The 18,093-nt window shown below is 40.7% G+C and overlaps 1 protein-coding gene across 3 annotated transcripts in view; it reads left to right on the top strand.

Annotated features, from left to right (window-relative positions):
- LOC128694800 (FHIP family protein GK23746-like) overlaps positions 1-18,093 on the top strand; it is a 103,692-nt gene that overhangs the window by 48,986 nt on the left and 36,613 nt on the right. For all 3 annotated transcript variants that reach the window (XM_070094303.1, XM_070094301.1, XM_070094302.1), the window contains 2 exons: positions 250-382; positions 2,411-2,589. In XM_070094303.1, the coding sequence (XP_069950404.1) occupies positions 250-382; positions 2,411-2,589 (312 nt within the window). The remainder of the gene's footprint in view (positions 1-249; positions 383-2,410; positions 2,590-18,093) is intronic.

The raw sequence follows: 18,093 nt of genomic DNA, 5'->3' as shown, positions 1-18,093 counted from the left end.
CCTGCTGAGCATGAGACAGTAGATCTACTGCATTGGGAGCTACATGCTTTTTGCATTGATCCCTGGCCTCTTCATTGTTTATGGCTTAGCAGTCTTGATGATGACTTAAGATATTACAGGTGTGTGCTCCAGCTGCATTACCACAGATCATAGTAGCTAATCTTTTTTCACATTCTTTAAGCTAAGTCACAGTTTTCTCATTGCAATAAATAAGAGAACAACTTTTACCTAATGAGCTGTGTTTTTCAGGTGTATCGACTTGAAATAACAGGAGAGGAAGGAGATTGGGACAATCCACCATGGCACAGCCATGAATCATCTCCAGAAATAGTAGAAAAGACAACAGCTTCAGAGTCACAGTCACAATCACGACCAACAATAGGTAAAAACTAAAAAAAATTAAGTGTAGAAGAGATCTGTCTTTCTTGTTGTTGATCTTTCTTTCTTTGGCGTGGGAAATGTTCTTGAAATTTAAAAAAAAGAATTATTGGAAATTCAACTGTCTATGCAGTTAATGGGTTGTCAGTATTGTAAATCATTTTGAATTCAATAAAGACAACAATGAGTTGTGATTCAATATGTTTGTGTTATGAATTTTTTCCTATCCATTTATTTATGTTCATGTACATGTTTTCACATGCATTACGGTACAGTATATACATACATGTATATCTAATGTAACCTAATGTATTCTAAATATGTAATAAGTGAAATGTAGCTAACGAGGGATTACCAAACAGAAATCTTTTGTTTGTTTACAGTAGTGTGGAAGCTTGTAAAATTAGATGCACTTCATAATATTGTGCAGTTTCTATCATTAATGTTTTTTGTTGGCTGTAAGTAACTGTAAGAATATGAAGCAAGTGAAAGCTCTTTTAAGCATTAAACAAGGTGGCTAGAAAGATTTATTGAACTTGTAAAATTTGGCAAGTTACCACTATAACATGAAGTAGCCAGATGCAGTAAAAATACAGTGGACCCTCAACTAACGCTATTAATCCGTTCCTGAGAGCTCATCGTTAGTCAAAATAATCGTTAGTCAAGTTAATTTTCCCCATAAGAAATAATGGAAATAAAATTAATCCGTGCAAGACACCCAAAAGTATTGAAAAAAAAAAATTTAACACATGAAATATTAATTTTAATACACACAAACTGAAGAAGACATGCACAGTTACATGACACTTACCTTTATTGAAGATCTGGTGATGATTGATGGGATGGGAAGAGGGGAGTGTGTTGATGGTCTTAGTGTTTAGAAGGGGAATCCCCTTCCATTAGGACTTGAGGTGGCAAGTCCTTTTTCGGGGTTACTTCCCTTCTTCTTTTAATGCCACTAGGACCAGCTTGAGAGTCACTGGACCTCTGTCGCACAACATATCTGCCCATAGAGGCCTGTACCTCCCGTTCCTTTATGACATTCCTAAAGTGTTTCACAACATTGTCAGTGTCACCATTAAACACTTGTTCAGGTTTCAGTCCTTCACTGTCTATGTACTCCTTGAATTCCTGCACATATTTTTCAGCTGCTTTTTGGTCCAAACTGGCAGCCTCACCATGCCTTATCACACTATGTGTGCCACTACGATTCTTAAATCTCTCAAACCAACCTTTGCTGGCCTTAAGTTCACTCACATCACCACTAGTTGCTGGCATTTTTCTAATTAAATCGTCATGCAACTTCCTAGCCTTTTCACATATGATTGCTTGAGAGATGCTATCTCCTGCTATCTGTTTTTCGTTTATCCATACCAATAACAGTCTCTCAACATCTTCTATCACTTGCGATCTCAGTTTCGAAAACATAGTTGCACCTTTGGCAAGAACAGCTTCCTTGATTGCCGTTTTCTTGGGCACAATAATAGCGATGGTTGATTGGGGTTTTGTGTACAGCCTGGCCAGCTCGGAGACATGCACTCAACTTTCATACTTAGCAATGATCTCTTTCTTCATATCCATAGTAATTCTCACCCTTTTTGCTGTAGGGTTGGCACTAGAAGCTTTCTTGGGGTCCATGGTGACTTATTTTGCAGGTGCAATCACTAAAAAGGCTGTGATAATATGAAATGTTCCGATTGTAAGCTTGGAAGCGACCGCGGTGGCTGGCTGGCTTGTAAACACTGGCCAGAAGTGGACGCGTCTCAGACGGAACGAATAGTGTTGGTCGAGTTTTTTAGCGCTAATCGAGGCAAAATTTTTGCGATAAAATGTATCGCTAGTCAGATTTATCATTAATCGATGCCATCGCTGGTCGAGGGTCCACTGTATTAGGCTAATTGAACAAGCAATATTCCCTGTCAGTTGTTCAAATTAAATTTTTTAGAAAAATAGAAAACTTAAATGTTGAGCTCTCCTACAGAATAAACATAAAAAAATTTTGCTTTATTTATTTATTTTTTATTATGGGCAGGTCCATTCTTGGAGGCGCTGATGTTACGAATAGATCAGATGCTATCCTCTAGCATTCATGTCAACCTTCTGACCACCACAATAATGAGTCGTCTGGCCATTTATCCAACGCCTCTCTTGTCTTCGTTGTTACTTGATACATCCATTGTCTTCCAGCCATCTGTTCGATCACTAGTACAGGTTTGTAAATGCATTCAAATTACAAGTAATTTTGAATTCCAGATTGTATATAGGTACTATTCAACTCAGGACTGAGCTTGGTTTCGACCAGCCAGTAATAAGTCAAAATGGATGTAGGTCGAACCTTAGAAAATTGCCGATAGGGAGATTTCAGAAATTAAATCTTATTCTTGTAAAGCAATCATTCTTTTATGTTGTGGAAATCACTTCAATTCGTTCATTATTATTGATTGGTTTTCACAAAATAGGTGAATAACTTTCTTCCGAGATAATATTCGAAAGCACGAGCATACCCGAGTACTTGGGAAATATTTTTTCCTGAAAAAATCAATTTTTTTTTTTCAGTGTTTTCATAAGCTACAAGTGTCTATTACAGTTTGCCCTCATGCTACATCCATTTTCTCTCATAAGAGTGACGAAAGAAGGGATAATAAGCCTTAAGGTCGGTGGTGTCCACAAAGTATTTATAGGTCCCAGCAATGTTTTAGACATGCTGGGGTGACACTTGATGATTCTGCACTGCCTAGGATTTGTTTATTTTCACTGTTACATATAACATGTTCATCTGTTTGTGTATTTGTCTATCTATTTGTATGTCTGTCTGTCTAGCACTCTTTCTATCTCTGTCTCTGCTTATCTGTCTTTCTGTCTGCCTGTATGTCTATCTTCTTGTCTCTCTCTGCTTGTCTTCCTTTCTGTCTCAGAACCAACAGGTATTACACACGATGCAGAGTTATCACATCTGATTTCTGAACAAGTGAAAATGCGTATTACGTACTTGCCAGTCATGCTTATTATGCCTTATGTCACCCTGCCTCGGTGGGAGACGGCCGACTTGTTGAAAAAACCAAAAAAAAAAAAAAATCTACAAGCCATAGTATAGCACTTGTTCTGGGTTTTTTGGGTTATCCTAGGTAATTTACACTATGTATAATAACTATTTATGTGTATCTGTGAGATAGAGACAGAGATAGACACAGACAGAGATGCAGAGACAGGCAGAGATTCAGAGACAGTCAAAGATAGATACAGACGGAGATAGAGACAACCAAAGTCAATCAGCCTCCTGGCCAGCCAGCTAGCCACCCGACCAGCTGCAGTGTTCCTCTTTTCTTATGCTCTTATGTAATAGAGAAGGAGCACTGAAACATTCCTTCTCAAATCCATCCATCCATATACATTTGTCCAACCTATTTTTTATGCTACCCAAACCATAGCTTTTGTAACCTTTCTTTCTCATGTACCAGCTGACTTTTTCACCACATGTATAACTACTACTACTACTATCTCTACTTGTGTGGGCGAAACATTGTCAATGGGGGATCACATTATACTTGTACATTTGACCGCAGAAAAGAAGAAGAACAAGAACTATAAAGAACATAGAATAGAACCCAGAGGGGTGTGTAAATATATATGCATGTTATGCAAATATTACAGACCAAGCAATACAGGATGCAAAACAACCACAAGGGGAGTAGAATGATAGCTCAAGGCCTTTTGTGTTGCAATCAGCACATCATCAGGAGCTTGCAGAGTTGCAGAAAAAAGGAGGATGTCTGAGCTAATATGCTCCCAGAAGATGTATTCACTGGAGGGAGGGAGGGGGGGAGAGAGAGAGAGAGACGGGGGGCGACAGGAAATGCCCCCAGGCATACCAGTATCCATAGCCAGAAAGGTTGAATATTATAGCATTAGAAAAAACTCCACAAGTGCTGATATTGTAATAGTAGCCTAAATGAAAGTAACATGGCAATTATAAAAAATTCCGTCAGACTCTGCTATGATATAAGTAAAAATGTTGTGGAGGGAGTAGTAGGTAAATTTGGGGTACCAGGGGTAAATGAAAATGGGGAGCCTTTAATTGAGCTATGTGTAGAAAGAGGTTTGGTAATAAGTAATACATATTTTATGAAAAAGAGGATAAATAAATATACAAGGTGTGATGTAGCATGTAATGAAAGTAGTTTGTTAGATTATGTATTGGTGGATAAAAGGTTGATGGGTAGGCTCCAGGATGTACACGTTCATAGAGGGGCAACTGATATATCGGATCATTACCTAGTTGTAGCTACAGTTAGAGTAAGAGGTAGATGGGATAAGAGGAAAATGGCAACAAGAAGTAAGAGGGAGGTGAAAGTGTATAAACTAAGGGAGGAGGAAGTTCGGGTGAAATATAAGCAACTATTGGCAGAAAGGTGGGCTGGTGCAGGTATGAGTAGTGGGGGGGGTTGAAGAGGGTTGGAATAGTTTTAAAAATACAGTATTAGAATGTGGGGCAGAAGTTTGTGGTTATAGGAGAGTGGGTACAGGAGGAAAGAGGAGTCATTGGTGGAATGATGAAGTAAAGGGTGTGATAAAAGAGAAAAAGGTAGCTTATGAGAGGTTTTTACAAAGCAGAAGTGTTATAAGAAGAGCAGAGTATATGGAGAGTAAAAGAAAGGTGAAGAGAGTGCAAAAGGAGAGCGGATGATAGAGTGGGAGAGGTACTGTCAAGAAATTTTAATGAAAATAAGAAAGAATTTTGGAGTGAGTTAAATAAGTTAAGAAAGCCTATGGAACAAATGGATTTGTCAGTTAAAAACAGAGTAGGGGAGTTAGTAGATGGGGAAATGGAGGTTTTGGGTAGATGGCGAGAATATTTTGAGGAACATTTAAATGTCGACGAAGAAAGGGAGGTGGTAATTTCATGCACTGGCCAGGGAGGTATACCATCTTTTAGGAGTGAAGAAGAGCAGGATGTGAGTGTGGGGGAGGTGCGTGAGGCATTACGTAGAATGAGGGGGTAAAGCAGCTGGAACTGACGGGATCATGACAGAAATGTTAAAAGCAGGGGGGGACATAGTGTTGGAATGGTTGGTATTTTTGTTTAATAAATGTATGAAAGTGGGGTAGGTACCTAGGGATTGGCGGAGAGCGTGTATAGTCCCTTGATATAAAGGGAAGGGGGACAAAAGAGATTGTAAAAATTATAGAAGAAGAAGTTTACTGAGTATACCAGGAAAAGTGTACGGTAGGGTTATTATTGAAAGAATTAGAGGTAAGACAGAATGTAGAATTGCGGAAGAGCAAGGAGGTTTTAGAGTGGGTAGGGGATGTGTAGATTAAGTGTTTACATTGAAGCATATATGTGAGCAGTATTTAGATAAAGGTAGGGAAGTTTTTATTGCATTTATGGACTTAGAAAAGGCATATGATAGAGTGGATAGGGAAGCAATGTGGCAGATGTTGCAAGTATATGGAATAGGTGGTAAGTTACTAAATGCTGTAAAGAGTTTTTATGAGGATAGTGAGGCTCAGGTTAGGGTGTGTAGAAGAGAGGGAGACTACTTCCCGGTAAAAGTAGGTCTTAGACAGGGATGTGTAATGTCACCATGGTTGTTTAATATATTTATAGATGGGTTTGTAAAAGAAGTAAATGCTACGGTGTTCAGGAGAGGGGTGGGATTAAATTATGGGGAATTAAATACAAAATGGGAAGTGTCACAGTTACTTTTTGCTAATGATACTGTGTTTATGGGAGATTCTAAAGAAAAATTGCAAAGGTTAGTGGACGAATTTGGGAGTGTGTGTAAAGGTAGAAAGTTGAAAGTGAACATAGAAAAAGAGTAAGGTGATGAGGGTATCAAATGATTTAGATAAAGAAAAATTGGATATCAAATTGGGGAGGAGAAGTGTGGAAGAAGTGAATGTTTTCAGATATTTGGGAGCTGACGTGTCAGCGGATGGATTTATGAAGGATGAGGTTAATCATAGAATTGATGAAGGAAAAAAGGTGAGTGGTGCATTGAGGTATATGTGGAAGCAAAAAATTTTATCTATGGAGGCAAAGAAGGGAATGTATGAAAGTATAGTAGTACCAACACTCTTATATGGGTGTGAAGCTTGGGTTGTAAATGCTGCAGCGAGGAGGCAGTTGGAGGCAGTGGAGATGTCCTGTCTAAGGGCAATGTGTGGTGTAAATATTATGCAGAAAATTCAGAGTGTGGAAATTAGGAGAAGGTGTGGAGTTAATAAAAATATTAGTCAGAGGGCTGAAGAAGGGTTGTTGAGGTGGTTTGGTCATTTGGAGAGAATGGATCAAAGTAGAATGACATGGAGAGCGTATAAATCTGTAGGGGAAGGAAGGCGGGGTAGCGGTCGTCCTCGGAAAGGTTGGAGGGAGGGGGTACAGGAGGTGTTGTGGGCAAGGGGTTTGAACTTCCAGCAAGCATGGGTGAGCGTGTTAGATAGGAGTGAATGGAGACGAATGGTATTTGGGACCTGACAGGCTGTTGGAGTGTGAGCAGGGTAATATTTAGTGAAGGGATTCAAGGAAACCGGTTATTTTATATAACCGGACTTGAGTCCTGGAAATGGGAAGTACAATGCCTGCACTCTAAAGGAGGGGTTTGAGATATTGGCAGTTTGGAGGGGTATATTCTGTATTTTTATACGTATATACAGTGGACCCCCGCATAACGTTGGCATCGCATAGTGTTAAATCCGCATAGCGATACATTTTATCGCTAAAATTTTGCGTCACATAGTGCTAAAAAATTCGCTCAACGCGATTCGTCCGAGACACGTCCATGCGGCCTGAGCCAGCCTCACTTGTTCTGCCAGTGGCATTGTTTACAAGCCAGCCTCCGCGGTAACATTCAAGCATACAATCGGAACATTTCGTATTATTACAGCCTTTTTATAGTGATTTCATTTGAAAAACAAGTGACCATGGGCTCCAAGAAAGCTTCTAGTGCCAACCCTACAGGAATAAGGGTGAGAATTACTATGGAGATGAAGAAAGAGATCATTGCTAAGTACGAAAGTGGAGTGCGTGTCTCCGAGCTGGCCAGGTTGTATAGTAAACCCCAATCAACCATCACTTCTATTGTGTCCAAGAGAACGGCAATCAAGGAAGCTGTTATTGCCAAAGGTTTAACTGTGCTTTTGAAACAAAGATCGCAAGTGATAGATGTTGAGAGACTGTTATTGGTGTGGATAAACGAAAAACAGATAGCAGGCGATAGCATCTCTCAAGCGATCATAAGTGAAAAGGCTAGGAAGTTGCACGAGGATTTAATTAGAAAAATGTCTGCAACTAGTGGTGATGCGAGTGAATTTAAGACCAGCAAAGGTTGGTTTGAGAGATTCAAGAGGCGTAGTGGCATACATAGTGCGATAAGGCATGGTGAGGCTGCCAGTTCGGACCAAAAAGCAGCTGAAAAATATGTGCATGAATTCAAGGAGTACATAGGCAGTGAAGGACTGAAACCTGAACAAGTGTTTAATTGTGACGAAACAGGCCTGTTTTGGAAGAAAATGCCAAGCAGGACCTACATTACTCAGGAGGAAAAGGCACTCCCAGGACATAAGCCTATGAAAGACAGGCTTACTCTTCTCATGTGTGCCAATGCTAGTGGTGATTGCAAAGTGAAGCCTTTATTAGTGTATCACTCTGAAACTCCCAGAGCATTCAGGCAAAAGAATATCCTCAAGGCTAGTTTGTGTGTGCTGTGGAGGGCAAACAATAAGGCATGGGTCACTAGGGACTTTTTCTATGACTGATTACACCATGCATTTGCCCCCACTGTGAAAAATTACCTAACTGAAAAGAAATTAGACCTTAAGTGCCTCCTGGTGTTAGACAATGCCCCTGGTCACCCTACAGACTTGGCAGAGCAACTTTGTGGGGACATGAGCTTCATTCAGGTGAAGTTTTTGCCTCCTAATACCACTCCTCTCCTGCAGCCCATGGACCAGCAGGTTATTGCAAACTTCAAAAAACTGTACACAAAAGCTCTGTTTGAAAGGTGCTTTGTAGTGACCTCAGTAACTCAACTGACTCTAAGAGAGTTTTGGAGAGAGCACTTCAATATCCTTAGTTGTGTAAACCTTATAGGTAAGGCTTGGGAGGGAGTGACTAAGAGGACCTTGAACTCTGCTTGGAAGAAACTGTGGCCAGAATGTGTAGACCAAAGGGATTCTGAAGGATTTGAGGCTAACCCTGAGAATCCTATGCCAGTTGAGGAATCAGTTGTGGCATTGGGGAAGTCCTTGGGGTTGGAGGTTAGTGGGGAGGATGTGGAAGAGTTGGTGGAGGAGAACAATGAAGAACTAACCACTGATGAGCTGCTAGATCAACTTCAACAGCAAGAGGCCACACCTGAGGAAATTGCTTCGGAGGAGGGGAGAGAGAAATTGAAGAAGTTGCCTACTTCAAAGATTAAGGAAATCTGTGTAAAGTGGCTTGAAGTGCAAACCTTCATGGATGAAAATCACCCTCAGACAGCTATTGCAAGCCGTGCTGGTGACTATTACACTGACACTGTTGTGAAACACTTAGGAAAGTCATAAAGGAACGAGAAGTATAGGGCACTGTGGACAGATATGTTGTGTGACAGAAGTCCAGTGACTCTGAAGCTGGTCCTAGTGGCATTAAAAGAAGAAGGGAAGCAACCCCAGAAAAGAACTTGACACCTCAAGTCCTAATGGAAGGGGATTCCCCTTCTAAACACTAAAACCATCCAGTCTCCCCTCCTCCCATCCCATCAATCATCACCACATCTTCAATAAAGGTAAGTGTCATGTAACTGTGCATGTTTTCTTAAGTTTGTGTGTATTAAAATTAATATTTCATGTGGTAAAAAAATTTATTTCATACTTTTGGGTGTCTTGCACTGATTAATTTGATTTCCATTATTTCTTATGGGGAAAATTAATTCACATAACGATAATTTCGCATAACATTGAGCTCTCAGGAACGGATTAATAGCATTATGAGGGGGTCCACTGTACTTCTAAACTGTTGTATTCTGGGCACCTATGCAAAAACAGTGATTATGTGTGAGTGAGGTGAAAGTGTTGAATGATGATGAAAGTATTTTCTTTTTGGGGATTTTCTTTCTTTTTGGGTCACCCTACCTCGGTGGGAGACGGCCGACTTGTTGAAAAAAAAAAAATATATATTATCAGTGATATGGAAGTCACTGGCAGTTTTGGAGTATCATCCATGAGAAAGCAGGTCCATTTAAAGGGACGAGAAAATGGGACCATTTAAAAGGGAGACTTCTTTGAGTTATACTAAGGAAATGGGGCTCATTAAAATAAACTCATTTAAAGAGGGAAGCATCTGTAATTACAAGGAAAACAGCCACAGTTATTCATCCCACATGATTCTGAGGCAAACTCTGGTTCAACCTTCAGAAAATGTGTATTATTGCCTCAATTAAAAATGCATCTTAATTTGAACAACCTGCCACTGATATTGTATAATGAATGCTTATCATGCTTAATAATTGTTGATTCTACAGTATTCCTTTCAAGCCAAGAGAAACAAGGGAAGATGACTCTTGCTTCCTGCCAGCTTGCCGGGTTATTACAAGCTCTAATGTGGTTGAAAATCGCCTTCAACTCCTGTGCTATGCACATCAAATAACGGTGTTGTTATGTTCTAACTTGTAAAGATTTTCCAGTCTGTCCCAAATAGGAGAGGCTGCAACCATTGCAACCAATTCTGTAGACACCACCAGCATGCTGTTGGGTGAATTCTTTATCAGGATGCTTCCAACAATCTATGAAGTTTTACAAACCTCAGACCAAGAATGTGCTGGTCCTCCCATACATGAGAGTTAACCTATCCTGCTGAATATCTTTAAAAGATTTAGTGTACAAGTATTTAAAAATTCACAGACTGTTAGAAGCATTCTGATATTCACCCCAAGAGCATGCTGGTGGTGTCTACAGAATTGGTTGCAATGGTTGCAGTCTCTCCTGTTTGGGACAGACTGGAAAATCTTTAAAAGTTAGAATATCACAACACCATTATTCAGTATGTATAGCACAGGAGTCAAACACAATTTTCAACCACATTAGATCATGTAATAACCTGGCAAACTGGCAGATGCAAGAGTAATCTTCCCTTGTTCCTCTTGGCCTGAAAGGAATATTGTAGAATCAACAATTATTAAGCATGATAAGCATTCATTATATAATATCAGTGGTGGGTTGTTCAAATTACATGCATTTTAAGTTAAGGCAATAGTACACAGTTAAAAAATGGGCTCTTATATGAATACATTGGACTGTCTTAAATATAGTGCCACATCAAGTAATTGGGGCCTATTTTTCCTGCATTTTCTGAAGGTTGAACCACAGTTTGCTTCAGAATCGTGTGGGATGAATAACTGTGGCCATCTTTCTTGTAATTACAGATGCCTCCCTCTTTAAATGAGTTTATTTTAATGAGCCCTATTTCCTTTGTATAACTTACAGAAGTTTTTTTTTTTTTCAACAAGTCGGCCGCATCACACAGAGGCAGGGTTACCCAAAAAGAAAATACTTTCATCATCATTCAACACTTTCACCTCACTCATACATAATCACTGTTTTTGCAGAGGCACCCAGATACAACAGTTTAGAAGCATATATAAAGATATATCCCAAATCCAATATCCAATATCCCAAATCCCTCCTTTACAGTGCAGGCATTGTACCTCCCATTTCCAGTACTCGAGTCCGGCTATACAAAAACTGGTTTCCCTGAATCCTTTCACTAAATATTACCCTGCTCACACTCCAACAGCTCACCAGGTTCCAAAAACCATTCATCTCCATTTACTCCTATCTAACACGCTCACGCATGCTTGCTGGAAGTCCAAGCCCCTCGCCCACAAAACCTCCTTTACCCCCTCCCTCCAACCTTTTCGAGGACAACCCTACCCCGCCTTCCTTCCCCTACAGATTTATACACACTCCATGTCATTCTACATTGATCCATTCTCTCTAAATGACCAGACCACCTCAACAACCCCTCTTCAGCCCTCTGACTAATACTTTTATTAACTCCACACCTTCTAATTTCCACACTCCAAATTTTCTGCATAATATTTGCACCACACATTGCCCTTAGACAGAACATCTCCACTGCCTCAAACTGCCTCCTCGCTGCAGCATTTACAACCCAAGCTTCACACCCATATAAGAGTGTTGGTACCACTATACTTTCATACATTCCCTTCTTTGTCTCCATACATAACATTTTTTGTCTCCACATATACCTCTACGCACCACTCACCTTTTTTTCTTCATCAGTTCTATGGTTAACCTCATCCTTCATAAACCCATCTGCTGACAGTTGATATCCTTGGGGTGAAATTTGACTCAAAACTAACCATGAAGAACCATGTTGTAAATCTTGCAAACAAGGCAGCCAGGAAGCTTACAGCACTTCGCCGTATCTCGCATCTACTTCACAGTAGGGGTTGCAAGATTCTGTACGCACCTTGAGTATGCTCCACTTTCTTGGTTTGCCTGCCCCCCCTCTCATTTGCGACTGCTTGACAGAGTAGAGAACAGAGCAAGACGTCTCATCTCTCGCCTGGACCCATCCTGGATAGATCTGTCATTTCGGCAGAGCCTTCAACATAGGAGGGATGTGGGTGGCCTTACTGTTATGTACAAGGCCAATATTGTCAAAGTACCACACTTGGATCCACTTCGAGGACAGCGTGAAACAAGCTTTTATGCCACAAGACGGGCAGAAAGCAGCAACTTCACTCTGGCTGTACCCTTCTCCAGAACTTCACTCCATCTGAGATCTTATATACCCAGGATGACTCGAGTATGGAACACATTCGTACAGCATAATGATGTCAACGAGATAAAGTCAGTTCATCAAATGAAAATGCTGGCCCACAGATGGCTCCAACTTCATCCTGTTCCCTACTTGTATGTCTCATAACAACAAAAATGCTTTCAAATGAGCTGATGTAGGTAACAGCTTTTAGCTTGCCAATAAAGTTAGGAATCCTTAACCTGTAAATAGCTTGTCAATAAAGCTAGGGATCCTTAACCTTGTCAAACCCTGTGTTAAAAAAAAAAAAAAAAGTCAACTCCCAAATATCTGAAAACATTCACTTCTTCCATACTCCCTCTCTCCAATGTTATATCCAATTTTTTCTTTATCTAAATAATTTGATACCCTCATCACCTTACTCTTTTCTATGTTCACTTTCAACTTTCTACCTTTACACACACTCCCAAATTTGTCCACTAACCTTTGCAATTTTTCTTTAGAATCGCCCATAAGCACAGTATCATCAGCAAAAAGTAACTGTCACTTCCCATTTTGTATTTGATTCCCCATAATTTAATCCCACCCCTCTCCCAAAGACCCTAGCATTTACTTCTTCTACAACCTCATCTATAAATATATTAAACAACCATGGTGACATTACACATCCCTGTCTAAGACCTACTTTTACCGGGAAGTAGTCTCCCTCTCTTCTACAAACCCTAACCTGAACCTCACTATCCTCATAAAAACTCTTTACAACATTTCGTAACTTACCACCTATTCCATATACATGCAACATCTGCCACATTGCTCCCCTATCTCCACTGTCACATGCCTTTTCTAAATCCATAAATGTAATAAAAACTTCCCTACCTTTATCTAAATACTGTTCACATATATGCTTCAACGTGAACTCTTGATCTACACATCCCCTACCCACTCTAAAACCTCCTAGCTCATCCACAATTCTACATTCTGTCTTACCTCTAATTCTTTCAATAATAACCCTACTGTACACTTTTCCTGGTATACTCAGTAAACTACTACTACTTTCAACACACTGGCCGTATCCCACCGAGGCGGGGTGGCCCAAAAGGAAAAACGAAAGCTTCTCCTTTTACATTTAGTAATATATACAGGAGAAGGGGTTATTAGCCCCTTGCTTCCGGCATTTTAGCTGCCTCTTACAACACGCATGGCTTACGGAGGAAGAATTCTGTTCCACTTCCCCATGGAGATAAGAGGAAATAAACAAGAACAAGAACTAGAGAGAAAATAGAAGAAAACCCAGAGGGGTGTGTATATATATGCTTGTACATGTATGTGTAGTGTGACCTAAGTGTAAGAAGAAGTGGCAAGATGTACCTGTAATCTTGCATATTTATGAGACAGACAAAAGACACCAGCAATCCTACCATCATGTAAAACTATTACAGACTTTTGTTTTACACTCACTTGGCAGAATGGTAGTACCCCCCTGGATGGTTGCTGTCTACCAACCTACTACCTACAACTCAGTAAACTTATTCCTCTATAATTTTTACAATCTCTTTTGTCCCCCTTCCCTTTATATAAAGGGACTATACACGCTCTCCGCCAATCCCTAGGTACCTTCCCCTTTTTCATACATTTATTAAAAAAAAATACCAACCAATCCAACACTATGTCCCCTTGTGCTTTTAACATTTCTGTCATGATCCCGTCAGTTCCAGCTGCTTTACCCCCTTTCATTCTACGTAATGCCTCACACACCTCCCCCACACTCACATCCTGCTCTTCTTCACTCCTAAAAGATGGTATACCTCCCTGGCCAGTGCATGAAATTACTGCCTCCCTTTCTTCGTCAACATTTAAAAGTTCCTCAAAATATTCTCGCCATCTACCCAAAACCTCCATCTCCCCATCTACTAACTCCCCTATTCTGTTTTTAACTGACAAATCCATTCGTTCCCCTAGGCTCTTAACTTGTTTAACTCACTCCAAATTTTTTTCTTATTTTCATTAAATTTTCTTGACAATGCCTCTCCCACTCTATCATCTGCTCTTCTTTTGCACTCTCTCACCACTCTCTTCACCTTTCTTTTGCTCTCAATATACTCAACTCTTCTTATAACACTTCTGCTTTGTAAAAACCTCTCATAAGCTACCTTTTTCTCTTTTATCACACCTTTTACTTCATCATTCCACCTATGACTCCTCTTTCCTCCTGTACCCACCCTCCTATAGCCACACACTTCTGCCCCACATTCTAATACTGCATTTTAAAACTATTCCAACCCTCTTCAACCCTCCCCCCCCCTCACTACTCATACTTGCACTAGCCCACCTTTCTGCCAATAGTTGCTTATATCTCACCCTAACTTCCTCTTACTTCTTGTTACCATTTTCCTCTTGTCCCATCTACCTCTTACTCTAACTACAACTAAATAATGATCCGATATATCAGTTGACTCTCTTGAACCCATAAGCGGTCCGCTAATGCCCCTAACGTATATACATGTATACGTTTTATTTTTCCTGCCTTCAAATTTGGCATGATTGGCCTGAGATGCCTTGTCAGCATAGAATGGGTCCTAACACTCAGTGTGTGCGGTATTAAAAAAATCTGTGACCACTTAGTACCTTGTGGGAGCACCAGTTCAAATGAGTGCCAGCTAGAGCAAACAGTGCAGCAAACACCTGGGATTCACTGATTTCGTGTAGTATTAACTCTCTGATTTTAAGAGGAAAGTGATTTTGACCCCGAATTTAGTGGCTTTGAGGTGGATGTGGCCATAAGGGGTCGATGAAATATCAAAAAATCTTGATAATAACCCATGTGCAACATTTGTGCAACACCCTTTCAGAATGTCTTGTAACCTATGCCCTAAGTAAAGAGAAACAATACTGGCTGGCCGGCTGCTGGCCTGGCTCTATCTCCATTTGTCTGTCTGTATCTCTGTATATCTCTTTCTATCTATCTCTGTATGACAGGTACACATAAATACAAGTATACATAGTGTAAATTACCTAGGATAACCCAAAAAATCTAGACAAAGTGCTATACTCTGCTTGAAGATGTGAGTAAAGGTGATGACCCAGTCTTGTGGCTATCTCTGAGACAGAGCTAGATGGATAGAGAGATAGACAGGAAGCTTGACAAACAGATAAATAGACAGACAAGACATGTTTGTATACCAAAGAGAGGGGATGCTTCTAATCTTTTCTTATCAAGTGTTATCACTACACCCTCGCATTTTTTTTTTTTTATTATCACACTGGCCGATTCCCACCAAGGCAGGGTGGCCCGAAAAAGAAAAACTTTCATCATCATTCACTCCATCACTGTCTTGCCAGAAGGGTGCTTTACACTACAGTTTTTAAACTGCAACATTAACACCCCTCCTTCAGAGTGCAGGCACTGTACTTCCCATCTCCATGACTCAAGTCCGGCCTGCCGGTTTCCCTGAACCCCTTCATAAATGTTACTTTGCTCACACTCCAACAGCATGTCAAGTATTAAAAACCATTCGTCTCCATTCACTCCTATCAAACACGCTCACGCACGCCTGCTGGAAGTCCAAGCCCCTCGCACACAAAACCTCCTTTACCCCCTCCCTCCAACCTTTCCTAGGCCGACCCCTACCCCGCCTTCCTTCCACTACAGACTGATACACTCTTGAAGTCATTCTGTTTCACTCCATTTTCTCTACATGTCCGAACCACCTCAACAACCCTTCCTCAGCCCTCTGGACAACAGTTTTGGTAATCCCGCACCTCCTCCTAACTTCCAAACTACGAATTCTCTGCATTATATTCACAGCACACATTGCCCTCAGACATGACATCTCCACTGCCTCCAGCCTTCTCCTCGCTGCAACATTCATCACCCATGCTTCACACCCATATAAGAGTGTTGGTAAAACTGTACTCTCATACATTCCCCTCTTTGCCTCCAAGGACAAAGTTCTTTGTCTCCACAGACTCCTAAGTGCACCACTCACCCTTTTCCCCTCATCAATTCTATGATTCACCTCATCCTTCATAGACCCATCCGCTGACATGTCCACTCCAAAATATCTGAATACATTCACCTCCTCCATACTCTCTCCCTCCAATCTGATATCCAATCTTTCATCACCTAATCTTTTTGTTATCCTCATAACCTTACTCTTTCCTGTATTCACTTTTAATTTTCTTCTTTTGCACACCCTACCAAATTCATCCACCAATCTCTGCAACTTCTCTTCAGAATCTCCCAAGAGCACAGTGTCATCAGCAAAGAGCAGCTGTGACAACTCCCACTTTGTGTGTGATTCTTTATCTTTTAACTCCACGCCTCTTGTCAAGACCCTCGCATTTACTTCTCTTACAACCCCATCTATAAATATATTAAACAACCACGGTGACATCACACATCCCTGTCTAAGGCCTACTTTTACTGGGAAATAATTTCCCTCTTGCCTATGTACTCTAACTTGAGCCTCACTATCCTCGTAAAAACTCTTCACTGCTTTCAGTAACCTACCTCCTACACCATACACTTGCAACATCTGCCACATTGCCCCCCTATCCACCCTGTCATACGCCTTTTCCAAATCCATAAATGCCACAAAGACCTCTTTAGCCTTATCTAAATACTGTTCACTTATATGTTTCACTGTAAACACCTGGTCCACACACCCCCTACCTTTCCTAAAGCCTCCTTGTTCATCTGCTATCCTATTCTCCGTCTTACTTTTAATTCTTTCAATAATAACTCTACCATACACTTTACCAGGTATACTCAACAGACTTATCCCCCTATAATTTTTGCACTCTCTTTCGTCCCCTTTGCCTTTATACAAATGAACTATGCATGCTCTCTGCCAATCCCTAGGTACTTTACCCTCTTCCATACATTTATTAAATAATTGCACCAACCACTCCAAAACTATATCCCCACCTGCTTTTAACATTTCTATCTTTATCCCATCAATCCCAGCTGCCTTACCCCCTTTCATTCTACCTACTGCCTCACGAACTTCCCCCACACTCACAACTGGCTCTTCCTCACTCCTACAAGATGTTATTCCTCCTTGCCCTATACACGAAATCACAGCTTCCCTATCTTCATCAACATTTAACAATTCCTCAAATTATTACCTCCATCTTTCCAATACCTCTAACTCTCCATTTAATAACTCTCCTCTCCTATTTTTAACTGACAAATCGCATATGCTCATCAAAGGTCAGCTCTTATCAGATGTTATCTCATCTTATCATGTCACTGTCAGGGGTGGACTTTGTTTTTCATACTTCAATGGAAATTATTATTACCTATTGTTATCATTATGTATTATTATTATTATTATCCTCCTCCTCCCTCCTCCTCCCTCCTCCTCCCTCCTCCTCCCTCCTCCTCCCTCCTCCCTCCTCCTCCCTCCTCCTTCCTCCTCCTCCCTCCTCCTCCTCCTTCTTCCTCCTCCTTCCTCCTCCTCCCTCCTCCTCCCTCCTCCTCCCTCCTCCTCCCTCCTCCCTCCTCCTCCCTCCTCCTCCTCCTTCCTCCTCCTTCCTCCTCCTCCTCCTCCTCCCTCCTCCCTCCTCCTCCTCCTCTACTTCCACATATCCAGAACATTGCTGGGACCTATAAATACTTTGTATATATTCCAAGACAATAGTAAATGACCAAGGCAGGTGTAAATGTCCACCTGTCAGTGTGTTTGTGACAGTGTGAGTACAATTTCAGTACCTAATGCTAGTGTCAGAACAAAGATTAGTTATAAAATGACAAGAACTACTATAAATTGTAATTATCAGAACATAAAAATTATATAAAATAATATGAAAAGAGGAAAAGAGGTATATCGGTAACACTTCTGCAAGCGGCAGAACTTGATGTTGTTGTCACGTGAGCATCCAATGCCAACTTCTCGGCCTCATGTCTCTGTAAGTACTGACCCTAAATTTTTGTTTTATCTTATAACACT

Source organism: Cherax quadricarinatus, chromosome 45 (genome assembly GCF_038502225.1).
Source record: "Cherax quadricarinatus isolate ZL_2023a chromosome 45, ASM3850222v1, whole genome shotgun sequence".
In the NCBI taxonomy this organism is placed as follows: Eukaryota; Metazoa; Arthropoda; class Malacostraca; order Decapoda; family Parastacidae; genus Cherax; species Cherax quadricarinatus.
This window is presented reverse-complemented; position numbering and strand designations above follow the sequence as displayed.